A 26,567-nucleotide genomic window follows, 5' to 3' on the forward strand; every position below is an offset into this window, starting at 1 on the left:
AAGATATTAAACTATGGCTTGTGGGTTTTCAGTGTAAACAGCTGGTAAATGGCTACATCTGGACTCAGAAACTGCAGCAGAGTTCTGTTGTACAAAAAGGTTACATCCCTCTCTGTGGGACCCTTTGGATTGCTAATAGGAAGAGATTAGCTGGCCTGGCACCCTCTGTAAAGTACCCTGACTCATCTTGGGGAAAACAACAAACATGTACCAGAGGTGGGAGAATGGAGTGAGAGGCAAGGAGGGGATGCTAAATATATTACACCTGTTACCTCTGATTTGTCACAATGATAGGTGTACTCATTGCTCTGAGCAAGCTAGATCACACAAACACATAGCCTTGGGGGCATGTACAAAGTTCCAGCTGAACTGAACTTCTCAGCAACAACACCCCAACTTAAGTCAACATAGTTATCTTGCACCCCGGCATTAGAATTCAGCTCCTGAGGACCTCGCTCAAAATTGGATGTGTCATGATGAGCTATTATCTGAAGAGATGAATGTGCATCTACGCCAGCCTGGCTCTCCCATCTGCTCAGATAGGTGAAGCATCCTCTTAGGCAAGATTTGTTTTTCTGATCTAAGATGTATTATTGGCACAAAATGCCTTTCAGTTGTGTCATAGCTCAAGCCTGCAGCGCTTACGCAAGTAAGTAGGCTGCCTTTGGCTCCTGTTGAGATGAGGTTGGCAAGATCAAGCCCCTCATATTTGGTTCTCATTCCCACTGCTCTCTCCTGCAGTTGGGAAGCAATCAGCTGAAATGTTGCGTGTTGCGTGTGTGGTAGAATAGACGTATCCATCAAGCGTGCATGATATCATACCAGGGAGGAGTTTGCTTCTCTTACTTAAGGTTATTGGTGGCAGGGCGTGTGTGTGTGTGTTGGAAGTTGCTCACAAACATCATTGTGATTTAATTAGAAAGCAGCTAATCATCACGCGTTGGGTTTGCATTTGTGGTTCTGTCTTAATGCCAAATGATACAAAGTGAGGAAGGAAGTGGCACAGGGAGAGCATTTCTTATTGGCTGGGCTACAGAATGAGCATGTGCAGTTTGATAGGTTATTCCTATGGCTGAGCAAGCCCGAACCATGGTTTTGTTCATAAATGTGGAATTCTGCTGACACAGGCGCTGTGCTCCCTAAGCTGCTTGGGACAGCCTCACTGCCTTCAGTTCAGATACCAAAACAAAATGTAGACTGCAGCTGTAGCTCCACTTGTGTAATCTAAAGTTGAATGGTGCAGCAGAAAAACGAGTATTACAGGGAAAGTACTTCAATAATCAAACGATCTTTTCCCGAATTAGGCTCCTCTCCCCCTTTACTATCTCTGTCACCTTTGGTTAGGCAGCTCATCTCCCCAATCATCACTTACTTTCCTTTCCTTTTATTCCATAAACAGACTAACATACTATTTTTTTCAGAAGAAGGGTGCAAAAACGAGCTTTCCTCCCCTTTTTTTGCTTAGCACTAAGTGATGTTTATCTTGTTTACAGCAGTGGTTAGTAAATTGTTCTATTTCTCCTGTAATAGTATTGTGCTTCATGTGAGAACCAGCTCCTGATGCATAGCTTTCTCAACACAGGCACAGAGAGGGAGAAAATGTGAGGGTTTGGATGTCAGACCATAGGATTCTACTTTGTGGACAGACAGTAAGCAAGAAAAATGCCTTGCTTCTCAGTGATGCCATGCATTAGTATTCCCTTTGCAATAGTTATTCTTGGCAAATGCAAACAGGCTGTCCAGAAAGACAATATGGGATGGAACCATACAGAATCCAAACGCTGTGATCTGCCACATACCACTGCTGCTCTGCCTTTACCAGCTAGGATCCTCTTGCCAGTAGTTTATATTCTCTGGTTTAGCTCCTCAGTGGATCACTTCTGCAACCTAAGTTTTAGTTCTCAGCCAAGACTGAAGGCCCTATTCCCAAGAATACCATTATAATACTAACTTGATGGGAACAACAAAAGTCATAAGGAATCAGATTCCATAAATTTGTTGCATTCCAATGTCTGTTCTGCAGCTACTGTGCACTTACTTCAACCCATGCCCTTTTTCTTTCTTTTTTTTGCATCATGGCAACTGCCAATAATCTTATCTTGCTCCTCAGGTACTTCTTCATCCCATTGTTAGTCTACTTGGGAATTAGTCATGCCGTACATCCAAAGACTGGGCATGCAGTGTTAAGGACTTACTCAAGCAATCACTGAAGATATGCTCCAATCATATTTTAGCTTTTGTAAGATAGTCCCACAAGCCCCATTCAAAGTCAAGTGTATGGGATGGTATACAATCCATGAAGAATGGCTGTGGTGATGATCTTGTTGTGAAGGATAGGCATATTTCTGTTCACTCCTTCCAAAGATAAATCAGGATAGAAGAGTACTCCAGATTTGGAGAGGAGAAGTACACCATTGTTAATTACATAGAAGACACTCACACAGACTCCACAAACAGTGGGGTATAGGGGGAAAGGAACCATTGCCAAGGAGAAGGAGGATTGTTTTAAAGACTAGTTAAGAGCTTGTGTGCTGGAGTGGCCGAGCAAGGGAGTGCTCAGACTAAAATTGTCAAGGAAAACTTTTGAAGAGACACAAATTGGCAATCATAGGGAAGCAGTGAGTTGTGTCATTGGCACTATTTATAACACAGGCAATGCCAAACAGGTGCCTATGACTACTTTCATGATTAGATTCCACACAGCGGTGACAACTGATATAGGGAAGGGATATGTCTTTGCAACAGAAGTGCAGCACCGATGAGAAATTGAGGCTGGTCTGTGCACCACTGGTGGGAAACAATCATGTGTTCATTCTGTTAAAAACAGATAGTCATCTAGAAATTCTCTAAGGCTGCAATCCAATGCACACTTATGTGTGGGAAAGCCTGATTGAGCACAGTGAAACTTCCAAGTAAACATGCATAGGGTCAGGCTGCATGACCACACTTCTGGTACTGATGAATATAGTTTATTGACTGTGATTCCTGCATTGTAGGGGGTTAGGCTAGATGACACCTGGGGATCCCTTCCAACTCTGTTCTTCTGGTGGACCCATCTAATCCTCAGGGTTGTTGATTTTAAAGATCTGGTCTAAACTTGACTTGCAATTGCCTGGCCTTGGCCCTCAGTGATTCCCTAAGGCAGCTTTGGGAATGGAATAGCAGGAGGAAAGGGGATACTTGGCCTTTCCGTTCCTGCCATTTATTTGTTTCATATGAACCCTCTTAATTATTTCTCTTCTGTTAAGGAAAAGATACAGCCCCAATCTTTTCCTTCAACATTAGGAAAGCAGATTGGGGGTGATTTTGAGTAGAAAAGTGGAAGGAAGTGGAAGGGTTAAGCAGTCCTTTCCCTAATCCATTCCTCTGCTCTGCTTACATCTGCCTGAGGCTGCTTTTCATTTAAAAAAACACAACCACCACACAAACCACTAGGGGAAAGAGGCACACAACTACATGTCACGTGCAGTTTGGCCCTGCGATTCTAACATCTCATGGGGATATTTCTAATTAAACCTTTCCCCTTCTGGAAAGTGTGTCTTATCAAATATGTGCACTTATAAATAAATATATGATGCAGCTCAGCATGGTGCAGGTGTGGGATGTAACTCTCAATTTTCCTTCAGGTTCTACAGCATTCATTTCAGGTTTGTTTTTTTTTTAAAAAAAGAATCCTGCATTTTGGGACACAATTTGTTTTTTCCTCTGTTGCTAGCATCTATGGGAAAGTTTCACAAGAAAAAATGCTTTACATTACACTACTCTACAAAAGGTGCTGTCTGCTCCTCAAGGTCCTTGGTTGTCTGCTCCTCAAGGTCCAGTTTGTCCTTGGAGGATTCTTTGCCTGGTACCAGGCTAGGCAGGAAACAACCTGGGTGAGCATTTACCCCAATGCCAACATCTCTTTCCTGAGCAGCCTTTGCTACTTCAGACACTGGTAGTTTATATGTGAAGTTAAGATTTCTTTGCTCCAGGGTGCATAACTTTACACATGCTTACATTGACTCACATTTGCCATTTTAATACCCATTCACTCAGTTTGAAGAAATCATTTGGTGGTTCCTTGTTATCCCACCCTGAGCAATTTGGTGTCATCAGCAAACTCAGCCACCTCACTGCTCACCTCCAACTTCAGATAATTTAAAAACCAGCACTGGTCCATATAAAAGCACTTGTCCCAATTAGGCAAAACCTTCAGATTTCACACATTTCCAGATTTTGTGGCAGTTCTCATCTCAAACATGCCAAACTGCATTAAAAATGTTTTAATGTAAAATACATTTAGAAATGCATACATATAGAGATAAATATCTCGTAACTACTAAGCTTACTTGGATCTTTTGATGGACTCTGGGTTGTTGTTGTTTTTTTAAGTCCAAGTCCCTATCCACATGCTTATTGATACTCTCAATGAACTTTAAAAGGATAGTTAGGCAGGAGAAAAGTCTGCCTTCTACCACTAAGCTATAGTGCTTCCCCTCTTAATAGCTTCTCCTCAAGACTGCTTCTCCTTCTTGGCTCTCATCATTTCCCACTAGTTAGCCTGCACTCCCAACACTGCATATTTGTGGGGTAGTATCCATCATAGCTTGTCTTCTCTGGATTCTCTGCCGTGCTCTTGCACCCAAATTTATATGTATCCGAAGAAGAGATGCTGACTGGCAATGCATCCTTCAATACAAGGGATGCTTTCTTTGGTAATAGAAAGCTTGTTCTTTTGTGTTCTGCTCAGTTATAGTATTTCTGTGCATTCTCAGGATTTTGATGCCACAGATGTGTGGTTTTGATATGAATGGTTTTGATATGAACCAATGCACAGAACTGGGGTTACTGTGGCACAGATTTTGATTCATAGACTTCACGCAACCAACACAGCTGATGCTTGCAATTTACTCTCATCTCTCCATCCTGCTGTGGACAAGTCCCGGCACCATAGGACACCACCCTACTGCCATATCTTATCATTATAGAATGATAACAGTGTAAAAAGGAGACATTAAGCTGTCTTTTCCTTCAAGGGCATCAGTGAACACAAGGCTTTGAAAAAGTTGAAGGAAACTACTCTTGTTATTTGTTGCTCAATGTGCATGTGGCTGGTGCCCGAGGAAAAGAGTGATTCATAATCTTGAACCAGTCTAAGAGGGATTTTTTAAAAAGGAAAAAGGGGTGGCTAACATGTTCCACTCTAGAAGTTGCTGGACTACAGCTCCCATGATCCTTGACCATTGACCATGCAGGAAAGCAGTTTGAGTCCTGAAGCAGCTGAAGATCCAAAGGATCCCAGCCCTGATATAAATGAGCTGTTTCTCGTACAACTTGCAGGCTGCAACAATAATGCATGCATTAAGGAATCTGATTGTTTCCCATTCTTCCATTGGTAACAGATTGACTCTAGGCCTGTTTCCCCACTAGAGAGAACAGAGCCCATTACATTGTATTAGCATTAAAGTCTCTCCTACTCCTTCCAAGCCAAACTCTCTTGCCCTCTCCATGTCATGGAAGAGTCTTTGTAGATCTTGGCTACACAAAGAAAGCAACCCATGTGTTTCCTTACACTCTTGTTCTGCGGAGTCTAAAATTCTCACAGATGAAATATCATTCAAACATCCACAAAAGCATCTCACTGTGGGAAGAGTCTTGATGTATTTTATTTTATTTTAAATTTTTTTAGTGCTGCAGCACTGAATGCAGATGTATTTTTCACAACGAACCTGGATATCTTGTTCATCACAGTCCAGGTCCCTTATAGGCTTGTGTTTGTTAGTTACTTCAGAACTTTTCATTTAAATCAGCATCTTCCGAAAAGCGGAACAACTGTTACAAAATAAAAATAAAAATAAAAAATTCAACAATTAAATAGATATATATTCTGCATTTTCTTTTAACCCAGAGTTCTTTCTCTTTTCACCACCTAATTTCTTGTTCCTGTCTTGCCCCCATACTCCCTCCCTCCTTTTGCCATTCTGTATCTTTTTCAGAAAGATTTTCATGTCAGCTGGAGCAAAGAGTTTGGACACTGTTTTATCTGTGTAAAAAAGAAACAATGGGATCAGAAACCCAATAGGAACTATCCCATTTGCAAATCAAAATGAGATCTAAAGAATCACTCTGTTTGAAAGCTTGCTGCACAGAAATTTAAATTCATGTGTTCTACATTATTTGCTTTCTTAGCAAGCTTCTGAAATGGAAGAAGTGATGTATTGCAATACAGCTCTTGTGCAACTCCTATGCATTTCAGAGGGATTCATACTACAGGTCTAGTGGATTGTGCCCAAGGTATTATTCATTTAATGCAGGATTTTAAGATGCTTTCAGAATAAAAACCCTCACAAGGTAGCCTACAATTTATAAAACAATTCATAAAAAATAAATAGAACAAAATCCAACAATGATTTAAAACACCATAAATTGACAGCAGATAATAGCTAATTACAGCCAAAATGAAAGGTCTAAGAAATACACTCCATGGCATCATCCTAAAACAATCAAGAATATGCAAGATGGTTTTAAAGCTTGCTTAATAACCTGAACAGCAGCATCAGTGGTGCATAAACAGGTAAAGCAGTGTTTTTCAACCTTTTTTGGGCAAAGGCACACTTGTTTCATGAAAAAAATCACGAGGCACACCACCATTAGAAATGTTAAAAACAGTGGTGGCGAACCTTTTAGAGACCGAGTGCCCAAACTGTAAACCAAAAACCACTTATTTATCACAAAGTGCTCAAACTTGTTGAGCTTTTTTGGGGGGAGCTGCCGACCAAAGTTTTGGAGTTTTGGGGGGGTGCACAAAAGTTGCTTTGCTTTTGGGGGGGCGCCCCAAAGCTGCTGGGCTTTTGGGGGGGAAGGGAGTCGATGTTGCAGGGTGCAACGTTACCGTGAGCTGCATCGAGCGGATTGGAAAGATCTGGGGGGGGGGGGGAGAAGATTGCCACCGATTGTGCTTTGTGTGTGTTTGTGTTTTCTGACCGAGGGGTGGAGGAGAGCCCGTCTTGCTGAATCAGACCGAGGAAAAAGTGTGAGCTTTGTGGCGGGCAAGGAGGAAGCAGGAGTGATGAGAGAGCAAAGGCGAAAACTAGAGGAAGGCGCTGTTGCTGCGGGGCTCTGCCGGGAGGACCGTTGCCTTCGCCACTCACACTCCTGCGCTCGGGAAGGGCTCGAGGAGCCTCAAGTGTCCGCCCCTCCCTGGCGTCTTCTTAGGCAGCCGGGACTATGGAGACTTTGAATGGCACCAGCCTCGGCGAGCCTCTGAAGTCGCCGCAGAGCCTGCACCACTCCTTCGCCGAGAAGAAGGGGCTCCACCGAGCTCCTTCCCCAGCCAAACCTTTCCTCAAAGACCTCCACGCCCGGGCAGCTTCTGCCAAGCCCCCGCCGGTGCACCCCAAATTCCCCAGCCTCTCCAGCAAGCCGCAGTCCCCGCAGGCGGGAGCCCACCCGCAGGGGCGTCGCTATGGGGGGCGGTACGCTGCCGGCCCTTTGCTGGTGGCGCTCGAAGAAGGCGAGGCAGGCTGAGGGGCGACGCCTGGCCCCGGGGGCAGAGCGGGCGCTAGCTGCGGCTGCTCGCGTTCCCGATCGCTGGAGCCGGTGCTGGATTCCGCATCGCTGCTGGCGGCCTGAGCCAGCCTCTGCTCGTCGGAGAGCGGCTCGGACGGGCAGTCGGACAGGTCGGAGCTGCTGTCCATGTGGCTGATCCTGGCGCCGGATCCGCTGCCCAGCCCAGCGGCCGGTGCCAGGGAACCCGGCGGGGCCAGGGAACCCGGCGGGGCCAAGGAGGCGCATCGCTTGCCCTTCCTGCCTTTGCTTGGCTCGCCACCGGGCTGCCTCCCGCCGGCCTTGGCGCCTGCTTGATCCGGGGCCCGGGCTGCCTTCTTGCTCGAGAGGGTGGATTTAGCACTGCTCGCCTTGCCAGGCGCGCCGGCAGCGAGGCAAGCCGCCGCTGCCTTCGCACCCTGGGCGCAGCTCCGCCGGGAGAGGCGGCTCTGCGTGGCCAGCAGCCCCAGCGAGTGCAAGCAGGCAACAGTGGACGCAAGCCTGGGGAAAAAACAACAACAGCAGCACAGATGGGCCGATGGTGCGCGTGCTAGCAGTGAGGGCTCTGCGTGCCAAATCTGGCACGCGTGCCATAGGTTCGCCACCACTGATATATAAAGTAATTTTTCAATTTTTGCCGCGGCACACCAGGCAACATCTCGCGGCACACTAGTGTGCCGCGGAACAGTGGTTGAAAAACACTGAGGTAAAGAATGCTATAAACCTGGGACCTTTACCTCACCTGGAGAGAATGAATAAGCTTAAAGATGTGGTGTTGCATATTTCACTTCTATACTATTTATAGTTATTGATTCAGCCCCCTTATGGAATGGGAACCTTGGGAAACACTTTGAAAACCATTAATGCTACCCGGAAGGAACCATGGTTCATATCCCACAGGGATATTTCTTCAAAAGGCACACCTAGGAGAGAGAGAAGGAGATGCAACTGAGATTTTCACATAACTAACGTTGTGATCTGAAGCCACCTTATTTGAATCCCAGCTTGGTATGGACAACACCAGCCTTTCGAAACCCAGTGGCCTCCAGAGTTTTTTTTTTTTCCTCCTCCCTCTGGGTTGCAACTCCTACCATCCCTAGCCATTGCCCATGCTGGCTAGGACTGATGGGAGTTGGAGTACAACAAATCTGGAGAGCACCAGGTTGGAAAAGGCTGATTGATATAGAGTAGCAGCAGTTGTCAAACAGATGCCTTGTGAAAACCACACCTGGAAACACCAGGGATTGAAACAGAGAACTTTTCCATGCAGAGTTTGTGCTCAGCAACAAAGGTATGCCACCTCCTTTCCCTTTTGTAAATAATATACTGTGTGTGGCAAATTACAGATAATGGGACCAGGTTCAAATGTGTCAGCAGAGGCTTCAAAAATATATATTGTAACATAAAGCACTGTGATCACGTTACACAAATGTGTGTGTGTGCGTGCGGTACCAGCCAGTGTGGCTGAGCAGAGCCATGGAGCTGCTTTCTTGACACCAGCATTACCACAGCTTACCTGGAGGAAGATGAGATGGGGCAAGGTTGGCGCTGTGTGGAGGCAGCAGCATGAACACAAGATTGTCTCTGAAAGTGCACTAACCACAGCCCTGATCTTGCCGCAGCAGCATCTGTAGTGGCTAGTGCTGGGAGTGGGTTTCCTTGGCTGTGTCCCATCACATCAGCTGCTACTGTGTGTGTGTGTGTGTGTGTGCGCGCGCGCATGTTTTTTCAAGCAAGAATACATACCATGCAGGAGTACGCATGGCATAAAGTTCAAACAGCTGGCATACATTATATGTGTTAAGGAGTTCTACTGTGGCTTCTACTTACGATATTCTGGCTCTTGTCCATGCATTCCAATCTTGACCCATAGACAGTGCTTCAAGTGAATGGGCAACCAGCAACACAGAGAGTCCTGCTGGGAACTTTGACACCATCCTGCTTCTGCCCTCTCTGTCTATTGGTTTTTCTTTCTCCTCTTGTATCTCCATTACATCTAGTGTTTATACAAAAGAACACATTCACACACACAAGAAAGAAAATGTAACTCCCACAGTATATTCTTTTTAAAAAAACAAACAAACAAACAATGCATCGTATCACATAGAGACAAGTTCTCTTACGTTCATTTTGAGTTGTGAACACTTTGTACTGTCTTCCATCCTTCCTTGCAGGGCTCTGGCCGATATCCTCCGGCAGCAGGGACCAATCCCCATAGCACACTGTGAAAGAGAGACTATCTCGGCTATAGATACCTCCCCCAAAGACAACACACCAATCAGAACATCCTCCAAAAATCACTATAAGCCAGTGCGCACCTCCAAGAGCAACCCAGGTAAGTGTTGCGCTTCTTCAGTACTTATAAAATCACACTGGTGATTTTATTGGGGGGGAAATGGGTCAAGATGGAGGCTTAGTGCCTGAGGATTCTATGGAGCAGCAGCAATGGCTTGCATTTGAAAGTGCATTTGTGACCATACTTTAAGAGATGCAAATACTTTTCTTAATGGACTTACTGAGACATGTTTAAATGCTCGGGGAAGGTATAAGGTGAAAACAGTGGCATTTTGCAGCAATGGACTACAATAATGAGCTGTTACAATAGAAAAGAATAATAACAATAGACAAACAAATGAAATCTGACAAAAATATGTAGGTGGGAGCACTACAAAGGGCAAGTGAATTGTGACACAAGCTTTCAGTCTTAAAACATGACCCAAATCCTCATCTGAGCACTGGAATCTTCTGCTAACTCCACTACCCACCTCCTGGGAAATAAGACATACTTTGTATTATCCATTATATGAACTGTTACAGTCATAATGGGATACTATGTAGAGCGAGATGCCCCAATTCAGTCACAAGTGATTGAGTATGACACAGGAGTCATTGGGTAAAGCCTTCCTGCCTCTGGTTATTTGAGAGGTCAAAGCAGGTGACCTTAAAAGGGTAATAACTCCATGAGGTGCTGAGGCAGCTCGTTTCTTTTGCCACTGCAAACTGCAGATTCCCAGCACAACACACAGGTAGTGTGACTGGGCCTGTCTTGGGCATCTTTTCCTCTCTTTATCTTATTGATTGCATCCCAAGGGATCTTCCTTCTGTTGAGGCAAAAGGTAAAAGAGGCGTTTCAACAGAGAAGTGGAAGAGGGGAGGGAATACCGAAACCATCTGTACCTGCAACACCTCCCAAGCACCTTTCTCCTCTATGGAATTCCAGATCTTTGTAGTTCCATGGGTGTGTGGGTGTGTGTTAGAACCAAAAAGATTCAGATGAATGTGGGCTTTCAGTGAGGAAATGGTGGGTGAGGAAATGGTTAAGCGCTTCTCTCCCACAGTTCTCCTTCTGAGCCTGCTTTTCACTAAACAGAAGTAGCCACCAACTTAAATATATGTATTTGCATGTAATGTGAAGTCTGGCCCTAAACAGGGCAGCCTCCTGAGGATCATCATAACTAGGAGGCAGGACTGCCAGATATTTAAAAAAAAGATGCTATAAGTGCATTTTGATAGAAGAAAAATGAGGCGAGAACTGCAAGTTTAAGTTAGGTGACAGACTTTGCTTTGTAAAAGAAGGGTGATCTCTGGCAGAAAAGTATCCTATAATGATGAATCGTAGAACTGTGGAGGATCATCTAGTCCAACCCCACGCAATGCAGGAATCGCGACACGACCTATTTGAAACTACCCCAGACCCTGCCTAACTTTGCAAATGTGCTAGCAGTTTTATTGTTGCACCACTAGGGAGAGCTTTTGATGGAACAAGCTCTTCCAGTAGGGGAAGAATGAGACTGATAAGGGTGCAAGGATGGATGGGAAACGTGCATGAAGAGAAACAGATAGTGATTTCTGCCATAACTTGAATAGATGCATCAACAGTGTTCTGTAGCCCCAATACAGGCATTCCCTCCAAAACATGGATGGCAGGTAGTGTGTGTTGTGGGGGGATAAATGAGTCTTTGCCATGCGTGTCTATTTTGTTTTGTTTTAAATGTATCTGCTGTTTTTGTGTGTTTAAGTGTTCTTTGCTGCTTTTGTTTATACATTGCCTGAGAAGGCAATCAATAATAATAATAATAATAATAATAATAATAATAATAACCATATATTTCTGTATAAAGATAGTTGCACAGTCCTGCCAATTCTGACCAACCAATTTAAAAGATGTGCCTCTTTCTAAAAACTCCCACTAGTTAACAGTGCAGAACAGGCAAGAAAAACAAAATACACCCCCCCCCAAAAAAAAACACCTTAAGTATTTCTTATATTAAGAAAATCATACTCAGGCCTTACGTAACCAGCTGATCTTAGGGCTAATCAACATTTCCATTTTGTGTCATGTTTTCTATGTGCAGCTCTGGGATTTCAAGGTCCATGTCCAAGCACCGCAACAAAGGGAAAAAACCCACCACTCAGACATGGACCTGGAAATCCTGGACCTATGCCTAGAAATGCAACACAAAAGGAAGTGTGGACGAACCCTTACACTATGTCCTGATGGGAGTGCATTGTGAACAGGCAAAGAAGCCCAGCCAAGGAAGTGTGAGTTTAAGTAGCCTGCCAAGCCCCACCCCATGCCTGCGTTACTGTACTAACATGCCCTCTTCACACTACACCTGATTGGTTTCACCTCCATCTGGGGCCCCTGCAAAGCTGCTACTACCTGAACCCTCTGTGGCAAGCAAGGGAGCAGACTTCCGGTTCTAAGGCAGAATGTAATCCATAGCTGTGCCTATAATCTATAACCACAGAAGCTAGAGAAATAATTGGACAAAAGCCAATGTTTCCTGCATTTTTTCCTCCCTAGCTAGTATGCCGGGCAGGTAAAGGAGATGTTTAGCAACTATAAGTTAAGAAACCACTTCAGCACTACCAGTTCATTACCAGATAACTGCAGCATTAAGTGGTGCCCCACATGCGTGAATTAGTTGTTCCAGCTCACCTATCACAGACAGAGATTTCGCATCCTCTCAAACCACAAGGCTCTTGACTGAAGTTGATGTATGCATGCATGCATTCAGCTGTGGCTGATTTGTACAGAGGAATCAAGTTATGCACAAGCATGTGTGAATGTCTTGAGCTCCCAAGCTCCTATAAAAGTGCAGTGATGGTACTGCAGGGGCAGGCTGTTGGGAGGAAAGAGGAAATTAGTTCTGTCTAATAATAATAATAATAAATGAAGAGGGAAATTGTCACTGCAGATTATCTGGGATATACACTTAGCAAATGAAGAAGCTGCCTCACACTGTTGGCCCATCTAGCTCAGTATTGTCGACACTGACTGGCAGCAGCTTTTCAGGCTTCCGTGCAGGGGATTTCTTTACCTGGAGATAGATGCTTGGGATTGAACCAGGGACCTTTTGTGTGCAAAGCATATGTTCTGCTATTGAACTATGACCCTTACCAAATTCTGATGGAATTTAAATGCTAAGAGCCAGTTTGGTTGCAGGAAGAAATGTGGGTTTAGTGGGGTCCTGGGCTTTGAGTCCATACGGACAAAACTCTCATTTCATCAGGAGCAATCAGCAAAGAAAAAGAGGCTGCAGTTTAAGATAGTTTTCTCATTCATCTGCAGAGTTTACAACATGTTAGGGAGATATGGTTGCTGAAACTATTGTTTCAATGACAGCAGTTTTGAAACAAAAAGATGTGTTCAAAAAGGGCTTTTGCAAATATCATTATTTCTTGCCTCACAAAGCAAAAGTGACATATTTGCTGATATGGATAAGTATTATAAGTAAAGCAATAGACTTCTGAGTTGTTACTCTGAATCTAAAGAGAAAGAGTGAAATAAAGACCCCTCAATTAATGGAAAAGGTGAATAATAGACCATAGTTTTGTATTTTGGAAGAAAAAATGGGAACAATGTGGTCCAACAGCGACCACCAGGGAATTGCAAAAATCATATTTCTACTGGAGGTGCCCTGAATATGCAGTGCCATGATTTGGGGAGCTAGAAATATCTACAGGGGAAACATAATGTGATCCCTGCTATAAATTGCAAAGGCAGCAGCATGCCTAACATATGGATGTCAGCAATGGGTCTCCTTTGAGGAAGTGGTTCCTCTTCTCTGCATGGCCATCCAGGGAATTCACCATTTGCTGTTGTGAGTTAGATGTAAAACACGGTATGCCTAAGATTACAAGAAATCTCCCTAATTGCTCTATCTATCAGTATTCCTTTGGTGCCATCACAGAGACGCTAATTGTTCAATCTCTGCATTAAAGCTCTGTCTCCTACTGTATGTTTTTGAGCTTAAGGTACTATTTCCTGCTATCCCTTCCCTGTGTGGTGGGCAGTTCAAGGCAAACTCAGAAAAAAAGGAAAGAGGAGGACAGATCCTGACGTTGAGGCTCCAGTACTTTGGCCACCTCATGAGAAGAGAAGAGTCCCTAGAAAAGACCCTGATGTTGGGAAAGATGGAGGGCACAAGGAGAAGGGGACAACAGAGGATGAGATGGTTGGACAGTGTTCTCGAAGCTACTAACATGAGTTTGGCCAAACTGCGGGAGGCAGTGAAGGATAGGCGTGCCTGGCGTGCTCTGGTCCATGGGGTCACGAAGAGTCGGACACGACTGAACGACTGAACAACAACAACAATAATATTATGAATGACTTGTTATTTGTACAGATCAAAGCACACGCTATTTCAGTCATCCTTATTGGGTGCTCTGGTGAGCCAGAATGTCAGTGGGCCCTCTGGTGTCCCCAGAACCTTGTTGTCCTCTGGAGCTAGTTCTGGATTAGCAGGGTGGGAGAACGATGCTGAAGCACAGTAGCTTGCTTACATCTATTTAGTGAGTCCAAGCCTGAGGTGTGGTTTGCTATAGGTTTGTGGTGGAGCACATGCATTCCGTACAATCCCTGGAAATGAGCAGGTAGCTGGTGATTTGAAAGACTTCAGCCTGGGAACACCTGGATAGCTGGTGCCAGTCAGAGTAAGGAATAGTGGGTCAGATGGACAAACGGTGTGACCTGATAAAAGCTAACTTCCTATGTCCAATCAAGATTTGAACTAAAGATATCCTGGCACACACCTCTGTGTCTTCTTAACTACCTAGACTAGTTGTAGGAGAGGGATATGGGGATTTAGGGCATCTTTGCAATCATCTGTATATTTGCAAAATATATAGACTAAGCATTTACTGTGGAGCTGCAGAGTCAGCACCAAATGCAGAGCAACATCACTTCAGCCCCTCCAAAATCTGAACCAGCTGTTAGCACAGTGAAATCCAAGCTGCCTCTTTTAGCTTTCCCTCTTTCCCTCTGGTCAGGCAAAATGGCAAGCATGAATGACTCAAGATATGTTCCAGATGTTTAGAAACAATTGGGGTTTTTTTCTGCTGTGGTCAGATTGTTACCAAAAGTCAAACCATATATAACAGGACAGGATGCCTCATAGCAATATGGACAGGGGAGATGACAGAGTTCAGTGAGATATCAGAGCGAGCACTTGCCCACCATATTGTGCAGCAGTCAGGTGGACTTGTAGAGTTAAGCAGTCATGGTCATTCCTCCTGGGAAAAGAATGTTCAAAGTCCACAGAAGTCAATTGCCAGATTCTTTTCAAATGGATCTCATGCCGGATTAATACCCAAGGTTATGAATTTGTTAAACCAGGAGCTCTGTTCACAGAGTTTGCAATAAGCAGAGGATTGCTGCAGACTTCTGAAGAGGGGTTGCTCGGGCAGACAGTTCTTCCTCCCATCAAGCAGGGAAATTATGGATCTGGGTTTTCAAATATTCATCAGAGGCAGAGCTGGCTCTGCCATTAGGCAGGCAGAGGCAGCTGCCTCAGGCAGCAGCCCCACAAACACCCTGCCACTGGTGCAGAAATGGGAATCTTGTTGAGCTCACAAATACTCATGCCATTTGGGTGCAATCTCATTCCAAAGTGTGCTAGTGCCACTTCTCCACTAGCGGTGGAGGTGGCAAGGTGGGTGGAGAAGCAGCGCTGGCAGCAGGAAGTATAGTGGTGGCAGCGGCTGGGCAGGGCAAGGCAGCACCACCTCAAGTGGTGAAACAGGACACGCCACCCCTGCTCAGAAGATATGGATTAATGTTGCCTATATTGTAGCCCCTGAGCTGTGCCCTGTGGTCTTGATGGAGTACAGCCTCTTCTTTGTTCTGTTCTCAAGAATCCTGCTCTGAGCCCCTCCTGCCCTGCATGAGGGGGGGGGGTGAGGGTGGAGGGACAGTTTTCCACCATCCAAGGGGAGAGAGCAGGGACATGCAGTCTCCCAAAGTCTGTGTCATGTGATAGAGGAGAGGCTGCTTCCTGCAGAGAGACCACTGGGTGGTAAGTACTAAGATTTTAAAAGGCTAGCGCTGCCCTTCCACTTACATTTGCAGTGCAGATCAGCAACTGCCCTTTGATGGTACAAGAATACCTGCTACCTCTTTTGTGGGGCTGGTTAGGAATATTTCCTCCTTTGGCCAGGGAGTTTGTGGTGAACATCTACTGTACTCTGCACTGCACTCAAAAGATTAGGTAGTAATGTATTCAAGCTTAGCTGAACCTGCAGTTAGTCCTCGCTGGCAGGGTCAGTGCAGGTAAAAAAGGGTGGTATAAGTGCAGGTAAAAAAGAGTGGTATAAGGAAACTGGTAAGCACCCTAAGACATCAGATGAGTGGCAATGGGGGCTTCCGTAGACCAGATTCTCAAGGGGGAATGGCCCAACTCACTCACTCACTCAAGGCCAAGGGATTGTGAACTGTGACGATGACAGGACTCCCTCAGTGTAGCTGGGAAGGAGAGGTGCTATGGCTGATGGTAAAATTCCATACGCAAGCACAAACCAAATAGCTAGCCCCAATGGGAATTGAAATTTAGGTTTAATTGGGGTTCTTGCCTCTGTACCCAAATGCTCCTTCAGACTACAGAACCTTTTAAGGCGGTGTAGCACCACCTGGATGAAACAGAAAGCTTTGCTTCTCCTTCATGGCTGGGATTAAGCTGACCTTATTCTCCCACAACATTCCCTAAAACATCCTTTAAAAGTGCTCAGCAGTGACAACAAACAACAACAACAACAGGCCTTTGGAAGGCAATCCTAGATTTCCTAGGAGAAGTTCAACTCCTGTTTAACAATAATGGTAATAGACATTTAAAGATTTGTAAACATGGAGAACCTGGTTTGCTTTACCATTCCCAAGAAACAGTTTTCCCTTCCATCTTATGTACTACCATGGCAAAAGTGGTTCAATGAGCAGGTGCCTTCTGCACCTTTGTGTCTGAAGAACAACCTATTGATGCAAATTCAGCTTTGAATGCAGCAAGCTACACAGGTTAGTCCACTGATTAGCTAGATATAGCTGGGAAGGCTTTTAGTAAGCCATTTAAGTCAGGATGCTTCCAATGTGAACACACACAAAGTGCTGTTTTCAGCAACTCCTTCTACCTGGGGGCATATTTTGATCTCAGTCTGCATGCAAAACGAGAGTGGAACATGCCCTCAATCTTTCTCTTTTCCTTACCTTAAAAAAAAAAAAGTTTTTAACAAATGTGTCCAGCCAATTTCAGAGTTCAGCAGCATGGGAAACATTTCACCTTTTAAACCTCCTTACACAGATGTGAAAAGATTTTGAAGCCAAGGCCAGCTGCCTCTGGGTTGGCAGATGAAAGAAGAGAACTATTTTGGTTAAGAGTTTTTTCTGACCCATGCAGAGAACATCTCAAAGTCGCAAGTAGTTGGTGTCTAAATAGACCAAGACCAAGTTTGGAATCTCCCAAATTGTTTCATCATCATCATCACCATCATCATCATAAATGGAAGGCAAAAGGCTTGATGATGAAATATAAATTAATCAATATATCTACATTAATCTAATCTATCCATCTGTCTACACAATCCTGTAGGCTTTTTTAAAAAAGGTGGAGCAAATTTGTTTCATGATTTTGTGAGAGTTCACTATTCTTGCACACTCTTCAATGCACACACTTTTCAAAATGGGAGCCTGAGTGGATGATGGACCCCCCCCCCACAACATTTATTTATTTATTTATTTATTTATTTATTTATTTATTTATTTTGTACATTTTCCATTTTTCTATTTCCAGAAACAGATTTTTTGGTGCAGACTTCCCAACCTTACCTTCTATGGCATTCATAACAAACCTGGCTTTTGCTGCATATCAGTTTGTTATTCCACCCTAGTTTTTCCTCCTTCTGGTCCTTCACTGTGTTTAACAGTTTGTAGAATTACCCCTACTTGTAGGTTGATTTTTGGTATCAGATTTAAAAAAAAAATATTCCCCAGAGCTGTCCCATTCACCCTTTTGCTTTTTTTGTTTTTTCCATCTTGATTTCCTATTTTTGGCTGTAAGATTTGCGTGTTCTGCAAATTCTGTTAGTTTGTTCAGCCATTGTTCTTTACCCCCCCCCCCATACTCATACCGTCTTTCTATGCGTCTTCATGTATGTGAATCTCACTTGTATAGTCTGGGGGCATCCTCCTTAGGCATGGGAAAATCCACTGCTGTCTGTGTATGCAGAATTTTCTTATGATTCAGTAGCAGTTGAAAAGAGCAGGTGTTAAGTAGTTGCAAGCGCTACCAGCTGACTCTTGTGTGAGTTTGAGCTGTGGTCTAGGCAACCCCTTGGGCAACCTTGAGAAGTAATTTTTTTAAAACATACAATAAGTAGAAAACAGAGATGTGGCTAGTGCTCCACATATCCTGCAAAGTAACACAGAGAGAAAAAGACTGCAGACTGCACAAACTCATTGTGGAGCAAGTCATCTGGCAGGGATAACATCAATACGTGTTTAGTTGGTTGGTTTTCTAAAGGAAAAATGCCTAAGAAATAATAGAGAAGAGGGACTGAGCTCCTCGTGGGTGGGTGTGGAAACATTTAGTCCTGATTCAGAGAAAACAGAAATGTACTCGGTTCACTATTTATTTAAGGCATGTGCTATACCACTTAATTATTTCTATTCCTAAATTGTGCATATAAAAGCAATCCACAGAAAATGAAACAAAACAACAACAAAAATTCGTCATAAAACCAAACACTACCCCCAAATGCCTGCTGGGACAAGAAAGCCTTAATCATGAGCTTGAAGTTCAGCAAGGGGGGTGGCAGTCTAATCTCAGCTAGCAGGGAGTTCCACAGGCTTGGGCCCACTATGCCTCACCAAATGTGCTGCTCCTAGTAGTTAACATTTAACAGAAACCACAGGAGAGCAGGCCAGGAACGGCTCCTCAGAGCTTCTCCTCGGTGGCAAATGGTGTGTTCTGCAGTGCCCATGGAAATGAATATTTTTTTGTGTTGAAGTGACAGGCTTTGTATTCAGTAATAAGTGTTTAACTGAGACAAGTTGGAAGAGGTGCCTGTGCAAAAATGCAGGTACATTATTAATACATAAGTGCTTGCATACTCAGATAATCTGTTAATTCAGGCATAGCTAGCTGCATAGGAGTCTCCCCTGCTTTCAGTTTCATGCCAAAGAGCAGAGCTGGAAGTGTGATACACGAGGCAGCATGGATGTGTTTGTCCCTCCTCAGTGCAGCCTATGCAGCTCCCAGAGCTCGACATCCCCTGCATCTTGTGTGAAGGCAGCTGGGGTAAATTCTGTGCTGCTCCGCTGGAAGTGGGTGTTCAAAATGAGCAGAACATGAGATGCCTCCCCACCAAAATAAAATAAAATAAGGAGGATGTATGGTGGGTATCTGCTCCCTGATGCTTTGCCATTCTGGGCTGCCTCAGTGTAAGAGGCATGCTGTAGCTGATCCCATTTTGAAAAACTACTTGACATGACCCCGTTGGCTTTGCAAATGCCCCCAAGCTGGGCCACGCATCCTTTCCACAGTGTCTCTTTTGGAGCCTGTGGACTGAGGGGTATGCGGCCAACCTAAGTCCACCTAGGAAGGCATTTAGCATTCCATCTGCAGAGTGTGGTCCCAAAGCTGTGAAGCCTGGCATCACGACTCTTATCGTCCACAATGATATCAGGAAATTGTGAGTTACTATGGTAACAATATCTTCCTTTTTATATAAAAAAGAGAGACTAATAAAAGTAGCAAGAGGGTGAGCAAGAGGATTAAGAATATAGATTTCCTTTGAAACAAAACATCACAGCAAAACTCAGCTGGCTCTGTGCAATACAGCGGACTGGAGAGAGCACAGGAGGTGAATGGGCTTCGCTGACAAAGGGAGGGAGGGAGGGAAGGAAGGAGGAGGGAGGTGCGTTGTAGGCAGGGGCGTAGCAAGGTAAATTGGTACCCGGGTGCAAAAAAAATTATTGTCAACCCCCCCCCCCCCGCCAGGCATGGGAAGGTCAGGTGGTACCCGGTGCAGAAAATTTATTGTCAACCCCGCCATTGATCCCCCCCAAAATGGTTTTAAGTTATTTCATATTTTCTTACAAAGGAATAATAACAAGTAATAATAAAAAAACTTTTATTTATATCCCACCCTATCCCCAGCCAAAGTCGGGCTCAGGGTGGCTAACATAAGATACGTAACATTGGTGTAAAATCAAACAATAATTAAATTACCTCCTGAAAACATCTCAAAATCAAATTAAAGCCTAATTAGATGGCTTTTCACAGGGTTAGGGTTGGGAACAGTAAGTGTTCTCTGAACTGAAAGTTCAGCCTTCATGACATAGGAAAACAGCCAAGTGAACAGCTGTTTTGGTGGAGGAGGGTCAAGATATTAACCAATATGCATGAAATTTCATATATAGCTATATAATCCCTACTATAGTAAGGTAAGACCTTCGGAGCAGGCATTTTCAAAAAAAAAAAAAAATTAAAAAAAATTGTTCCTTGATAATTTGTCACCCCCTCCATGATGGAAACAGGGGTGGAACGCCCCCACCCCCCTTGCTACACCCCTGGTTGTAGGGAAAGAAAAAGAATGCTTAATGTAAAAGGGAGCCTTTGAGACAAAAAAGGGGGCTTGTTTTCAGCTCAGTGATAATACTATGTGGTGGACAGAGAGACGTAGAGAGAGGGGGGTGTACAGTGCTCCTACTGGTGTGGAGCTGTTTGCTCGCTCACTGCACAGAGTGATCCTTTCCACACAGACATGCAGAAGAAGAGAGCCTTTGCATCGTAGTCTCAAGGTGTAAGCGTCAGATGTTAACCTCAGTGTTGCCACCCCAGGAGTGACTATGAATGAACCCACACCCTCCAGCAAGAAGACGGAAGAGCACAGGAAATGAATGAAGGGGAAATCGAAAGGTTCGCCCCAAAAGTTGTGAGCCCAGTCTTTTGTGCCGACCCAAGGCCCTTTGCTACCATAAGCTGAACATCAATTGATGCCAGCTGCCTCTCTCTGTGCTAGGGCCAAAGTGATTTACTTCGCTATTCAGACATCAATTCCTGCCTCAATCATCCCCCTAAATTTTGCCGCCTGAAGCTTCATCTTGCTGCGTGACAGAGGAGGCCCTGCAAGTCTTCTATACAGCCAGGGCTGTGACTCCACCACTGCCCTGAATGAGTATGGAACTTGATCCTAGGCCCCTCATTTGACATTTGGGAATCTTAGTTTTCTTTAAAAGCACAACACAGAAGCAATTTTCTAGCTCTGTTGACTATGCTGATAGACAAGAGTGTGGAGGCAATGTCTGGTGGGATCTCAAAATTGACAGTGCATTGCTGGAGTGGCTATTGGCAGGGCAAGAGAGCAAGGCTGGCCCTTTAATTTCCACATGATTATCAGAGACAGAATGAAGTCGGGGGGGGAGCTTCTCTTATTTGCATATATATATATATATATATATATATATATATATATATATATATTGCAGAATTCTGCTTTCTTGTGATTTGTTTGTTTAAGTGGATAGTATGCACAGACTTTTCTCTAGTCTTAAAAGTCAGCTTGTGTATTTCTTTCTTTTGTTTATTTGCTATAAAGAAGCACAGTGTGTTTGTTGTGAAGGAGATTAGTTCCAGTGGGGGGTGGGGGTGGATGCCACCCCACTGAACCGAAAGCAAATGCCACTGGAAGGTTGAGAGCTCAGAAGCTCTTGATGTATAAAGTGTCCACTATTCCTTCTTTCTTGGTTCCTGTCTCCTATAATGACAGAAACCCCCAAGGCCTCTCCGCACCATTTTGCTGTAGCTTTCTCACAAGTGAGGCAGCCAGAAGGCAAGAGTTATGGCTCTGTAGGACAGGCTGAACTCTGAGCTGCAACTAACTGCATGCCTTTTGGTCTGTGGGTTTTGCAGAGGAGGCTGGGTGTCTCTGCCAGGTCTTGTAGGAATAGTTTCTAATCTGTATTCATAGTAACACACTGTTTATGCACCACCTGCTCTAGAGCCCTTATGGCTTTTCTAGCTTCAGCTTGAGTATGTAGGCTGTGAAATGCACTATGTGTGTGTGTGTACGTGCCAGTCCCTCCTTACCCAGAATAGGAAGGCATTGGTGGTGATGGCAATCAGAAGCTGGCCATGCAGGAGAAACAGGGGTAGGAGCAGTCTGAAGGACAAAGGAAATGGCATCTCTCTCTCTTTCTCTCTCCCCACTCCGCCCCTATCCTCACATACAGAATAAAAGTTGACAGCGACCTGTAGCCTACCGGTACTTCTCTTGTTCAGACATCCCACTGTAGGCTGTGCAATTAGATCTTCCCGAGGTTCTTCCTGATTGCAGGGCTTGGAGGGAAATGATAATGAAATTAGTCTTCACTGCTTTCAGAAACCTAGATGGTTGCTTGATAGTTCTGCCGACCAGTCAGCCAGAATTTGGTCACTGGCATCACCAGTTGAATGCCTAACAACAGGGAGTGCAATTGAGTGAGCTTAATATAGCTTAATTTGCAGGATTAGTAGGATAGGTGGTGTTTCATTCATTCATTATAAGTGTTGGAGTTTTTTTTTCATTCTGCTTTCAATCGTGTTCCCTAGCAATTTGTATAAAAATGACAATAAAACAATCAAGATATGAATGCAAATAAGCATGCATGCTGTGGATCTTACTCAAGATTTAAGCAGGGTACATTGAAAGGTGGGTGGGACCCTTTATTCATTCCCTGTAATGGGTGAATTTGAGAAAGAACTCAGCGTGGTCTGCAGTCCCTTCCTCTGTGTATCACATCTGGTCGCTGGTGACATCACAATACATGACTCATTTACCAAGACCTGAGAACTTGGGCTAGAAATGCTGTTTCCCCACAGTGGACTATTCATCTGCTGAAAGTCTCAACCTTGATGTTGCCAACGTGTCTGGGTAGGCCTTTAGAAGAAATGCAGCATTGGGGTGGAGCAAATCCAAGGTACTTGTCCATAGGACTTTGACCAGGTTTCTTGGGCCCTAAATTATTGCCCAAACAACCTGTGCAACTTTAACAAGATGTACTCAGGGTACATGTTCACAAACACTTACACACTCCCCACATACCATTGTATGCATGCTGCTTATGGATGTACTGAGTGTTCTTAAGGACAGTTCATATTTTACACTGTGAGCGTGTTTATAATGCACACGCCAGCGCTTGCAGTAGTAAATGCAGCAAAGTGTTTAAGTGGAGATTCCTAAATGAGCAGGAGACACATGTCAGGAAACTGCAGCCAATCCGGAATCCCCAGCATGTTTCCACTGCTGCTTGTCCCTGAATATTTTCAAATATACATCTGCGCTTCACCATTTTATGCTGTTTACGGCTCCAAACACCTGGGTACATGTGACAAGCGTCGGCTCTGTGCCACTACGGGGATTGCTAGTGTAGAATTAGGGGTGGCAAACCGATTTTGTTTTAAGCAGGGGTAGATAACACATGACTGCGCTCTTGTATATGTGCTGCTCGAGTCACCTTTCGTTGGGCACATTTCTAATTTCCCCTTCTCTTCATCTAACCCACTTTTTCTACCCTCCCCCTTCATAACAACTATGCTATTTCTTCTGTTTCCTCTCTACTCCCACATCATGACCTAATTCCCTTTCCTCATAACAATTGTTTGCTTAGGGCTGCTTTCCTGCTGTAAGAGGCCATCTCTGATTTGTCGGATACCAGATGCCCAGTGCTGGGAGATCTGCCTGTCCAGTGGAGGACTTAAAGATGGGTTCTAGGCTGTGTTTTGTGTGTGGCTTCCGGTTTTGAGCAAATCCAAGGCACGGGGGAGAAACACACACACACCCCAACCATGTCCCTTTTGGTATGCATTGAGCTACCTCTCCCGTGACATTGCCAGGGTTTGACCCTGACTATATTCATTTGGCACTGTCTCTGCCCAACACCCTCTCCGTCATTTTAGAGCAAGTACGCAATTTGGGCTGGTGCTTCAATTGGAATCTGATAGGAGGAGGAGTGGGGGCCAGGCATCTCTTACATGTCATTTCTCTAACGGTGACATGCTGGCTTTATCCAGCTTGTGATAACCCCCAGGCTAGGCACCAGGAACAGAATAGTCTCTCCATTCATTGATGTTTTCAGTTTGCTGCATTTTCCAGTTCAGATACTGTAGGCTGAGATCTCCGGTGCAGCCAATTATGCAGCATGTGTGTAAATGGAATGCATTGGCGGGGGGCAAAATTCCTAAGCTTTTGGCCCCCATGCTGAATTCTTTGGGGGACCCCCCCCCATGCTGAGAGCTTCCCCACCCCAGCCTCTTCTGCTCCTCCACCTCTCCCCTAAAGCTCACCCATCACTTCTCCCACCCCAGCACACCTAGAGTCCCCATCACTCCCTCCGCATCACACCTCACACAGGTTGTCCCATAGCCATGCCCTCCCCCTCTCTCTTCTCAGGCCCTTCTCCTGTTGTGCATATGACTGGGAGGGAGGAGGGCAAAGTTAAGGGCAAGGTTTCTTCTTGGATTGTCTCGTCCTTGAAATGTCAGGGAACAAAAAGAGAGATTGAGAGCTGCTGGTAGGTCTTGTGTCACAGTTGGTCACTCGTGGAATAGGTCCTGCCTTCAGGAAATGTGCAGTCCTGGAAAAGATGGCTTATCCTGAGGACCAGCATGCATGGAAGATGGGAGCTAGATTCAGGGAAATTATGGTTTTTCTGAGTAGGAGGAGGCTCTGGAAAAAGCCTTTGCTTTTAACTTCCTTGCCTGGCATATCTGCTGTTTAGAATTACAGAGAATTTCTTGAGAAATGGTGAATTAATTATACTGTGGTTGCTCTGCTTGCTTGTTCACTCACTGTAGATTTTGCCTTCGCTTATCTGCTCCGGAGTTCTGATTCATAAGAGGGAAGTGACTGCGACTGAGTTCTGGAGATAAGGGATAGATGTTTGGTGGCTGAACACTGCACAGCAGGCAATCAGATGCCAGGGACATCAGGCAAGGCAAAGCCAGCGCTGACCACCCCACTCCCCCCCCCAAAAGAAAGCATAGCAAAACTAATCCCTAATACGGAGTTTGAAAATGAGCTAAAATAAGTTTCTGCCACTATCAAGTTAAATATTTCTGGACTATAGCAAGTACATAGGATGCTGGTCACTTGCAGGGTGGGGGCATGGAGAGAGACTTCAGGTTAAGCCTCTGGCCCAGCATATGGGATGCAGGGTAAAGAGTTCAGGGCAGTTCCTCGGAACAGACTTCATGGGTTAGGAAGACTCAGATTTAGGATGAGCTTAAGCAAAAATAAATAAATTGCATTCACAATAGAAGGGCTATTCTAGTGCATGCTGGTTCCAAAGGACAGAGAGAGAGAGGAGAGAGAGAGAGAGGAGAGAGAGAGAGAAGACTTGCAGAGCATGGAACGTAGGAAGCTCTGCTCCTGCATTTATCCTTTCATTGAAGTGTGTGTTTGCATGCGTAGGTGCATTTCTAAACAGGGCAAAAAGTATTGCCTATTCAGAGTGAGGGCATGAATCATTGACCACACTCTGAATTGATTTTGTGACGCTGTTGCATAGATAAATCAGATTACCTGCATGGCATGACACCATAATGCTACTGCTAATGAAACCATTACTGTATGGGATCACCCATGCAGAGTAAGGATTGAAAGTATTGCCCTCACTCTGACCTGAGTTTTCTGACATAATCCCATGGCCCTTTTGATTGGTTACAGGGCATTTTAATGATCCCTACTTGGGTGGGTTCAAGTTGCCAGCAAGAAGGCTTTTTTTTTTTTAAGAAGGAAAAAATGAGACTTCAACAGTTGCCAGCAAACAATAAAAATATGGGGGGGGGACCATGGGGGGGGACACACCATGAAAATGATTGGCACAGGTTCTCTGGGAGCACTGAAGAGCCCCCATGACCTCCTTCATACTCCCTCTTCATATTTAACATGGCCCTATATAAAACTAAGATATGGAACCAGCAGCCCACCCTAACTGGATATGTGTGCGTGAAAAAGAGAAGTTGATCTCTTGTACATAAGAATGCTTCATGTCCCAGATAAAACAGTTGGGCAACATCTCCATCCTAACCAAATAGGGCTGCTTCATTGATCCAACCTATGGCAACGAAGCCCCAAACTGAGACAGAGCCAGTGAAATGTAATGTAAAATCTGGGTCCCAGCAATTGGACACAGTTGGGTGCATCTGAGGCATGATTCATATGGCACAGTCTGCTTGTCATCTCCAGCACCTTGTTCTTATCCTGCTCTGGTAACATTTACATGGCTGAATCACATGGGGACATTAGCACACAGGTCCCAGATTGAGGAAAATTGGGGGTGTGAGTGCTGGCCCACATACCTACAATATCCTAGCAACTACAAATGATTCAGCCATCCAAAAAAAAACCACCCTAAAAAACCCCACAGAACCACAGTTAGAGGGAGCCTTCCAGGCCATTTACTGCAACCCATTGGGTGGAATCTACACACGTATTAAAAAAATTCTGAAAATGTTTTTTTTTAAGCATTAAAAAAATACATTGAATTTTCCATAAGGCTTATCACTGCCACCTAGTGTCACATTGTATATTGCACTTAAAACACACTTTAAATGTTTTATTTGCTAGATTGTTCCAACAGATGGCTGCCTGGCCTCTGCTTCAGACATCAAGCAAGGAGAGCCCTTCACCCTCCTGCACCATGTTGAATGGTTCTAGTGTCAGACCATTAAGAAGTTTCTCCTAATGTTCACCCAAAATCTATACTCATAGCTGTCAACCCTCCCTGC

At 44.6% G+C, this 26,567-nt stretch overlaps 1 protein-coding gene across 6 annotated transcripts in view; it reads left to right on the plus strand.

Moving 5' to 3' along the window:
* SHISA6 (shisa family member 6) overlaps nt 1-26,567 on the plus strand; it is a 256,732-nt gene that overhangs the window by 10,966 nt on the left and 219,199 nt on the right. For all 6 annotated transcript variants that reach the window (XM_033139590.1, XM_033139593.1, XM_033139587.1 and 3 more), the window contains exon 3: nt 9,702-9,862. In XM_033139590.1, coding sequence (XP_032995481.1) covers nt 9,702-9,862 — 161 coding nt within the window. The remainder of the gene's footprint in view (nt 1-9,701; nt 9,863-26,567) is intronic.

Source organism: Lacerta agilis, chromosome 2, assembly GCF_009819535.1.
Source record: "Lacerta agilis isolate rLacAgi1 chromosome 2, rLacAgi1.pri, whole genome shotgun sequence".
NCBI lineage: Eukaryota > Metazoa > Chordata > Lepidosauria > Squamata > Lacertidae > Lacerta > Lacerta agilis.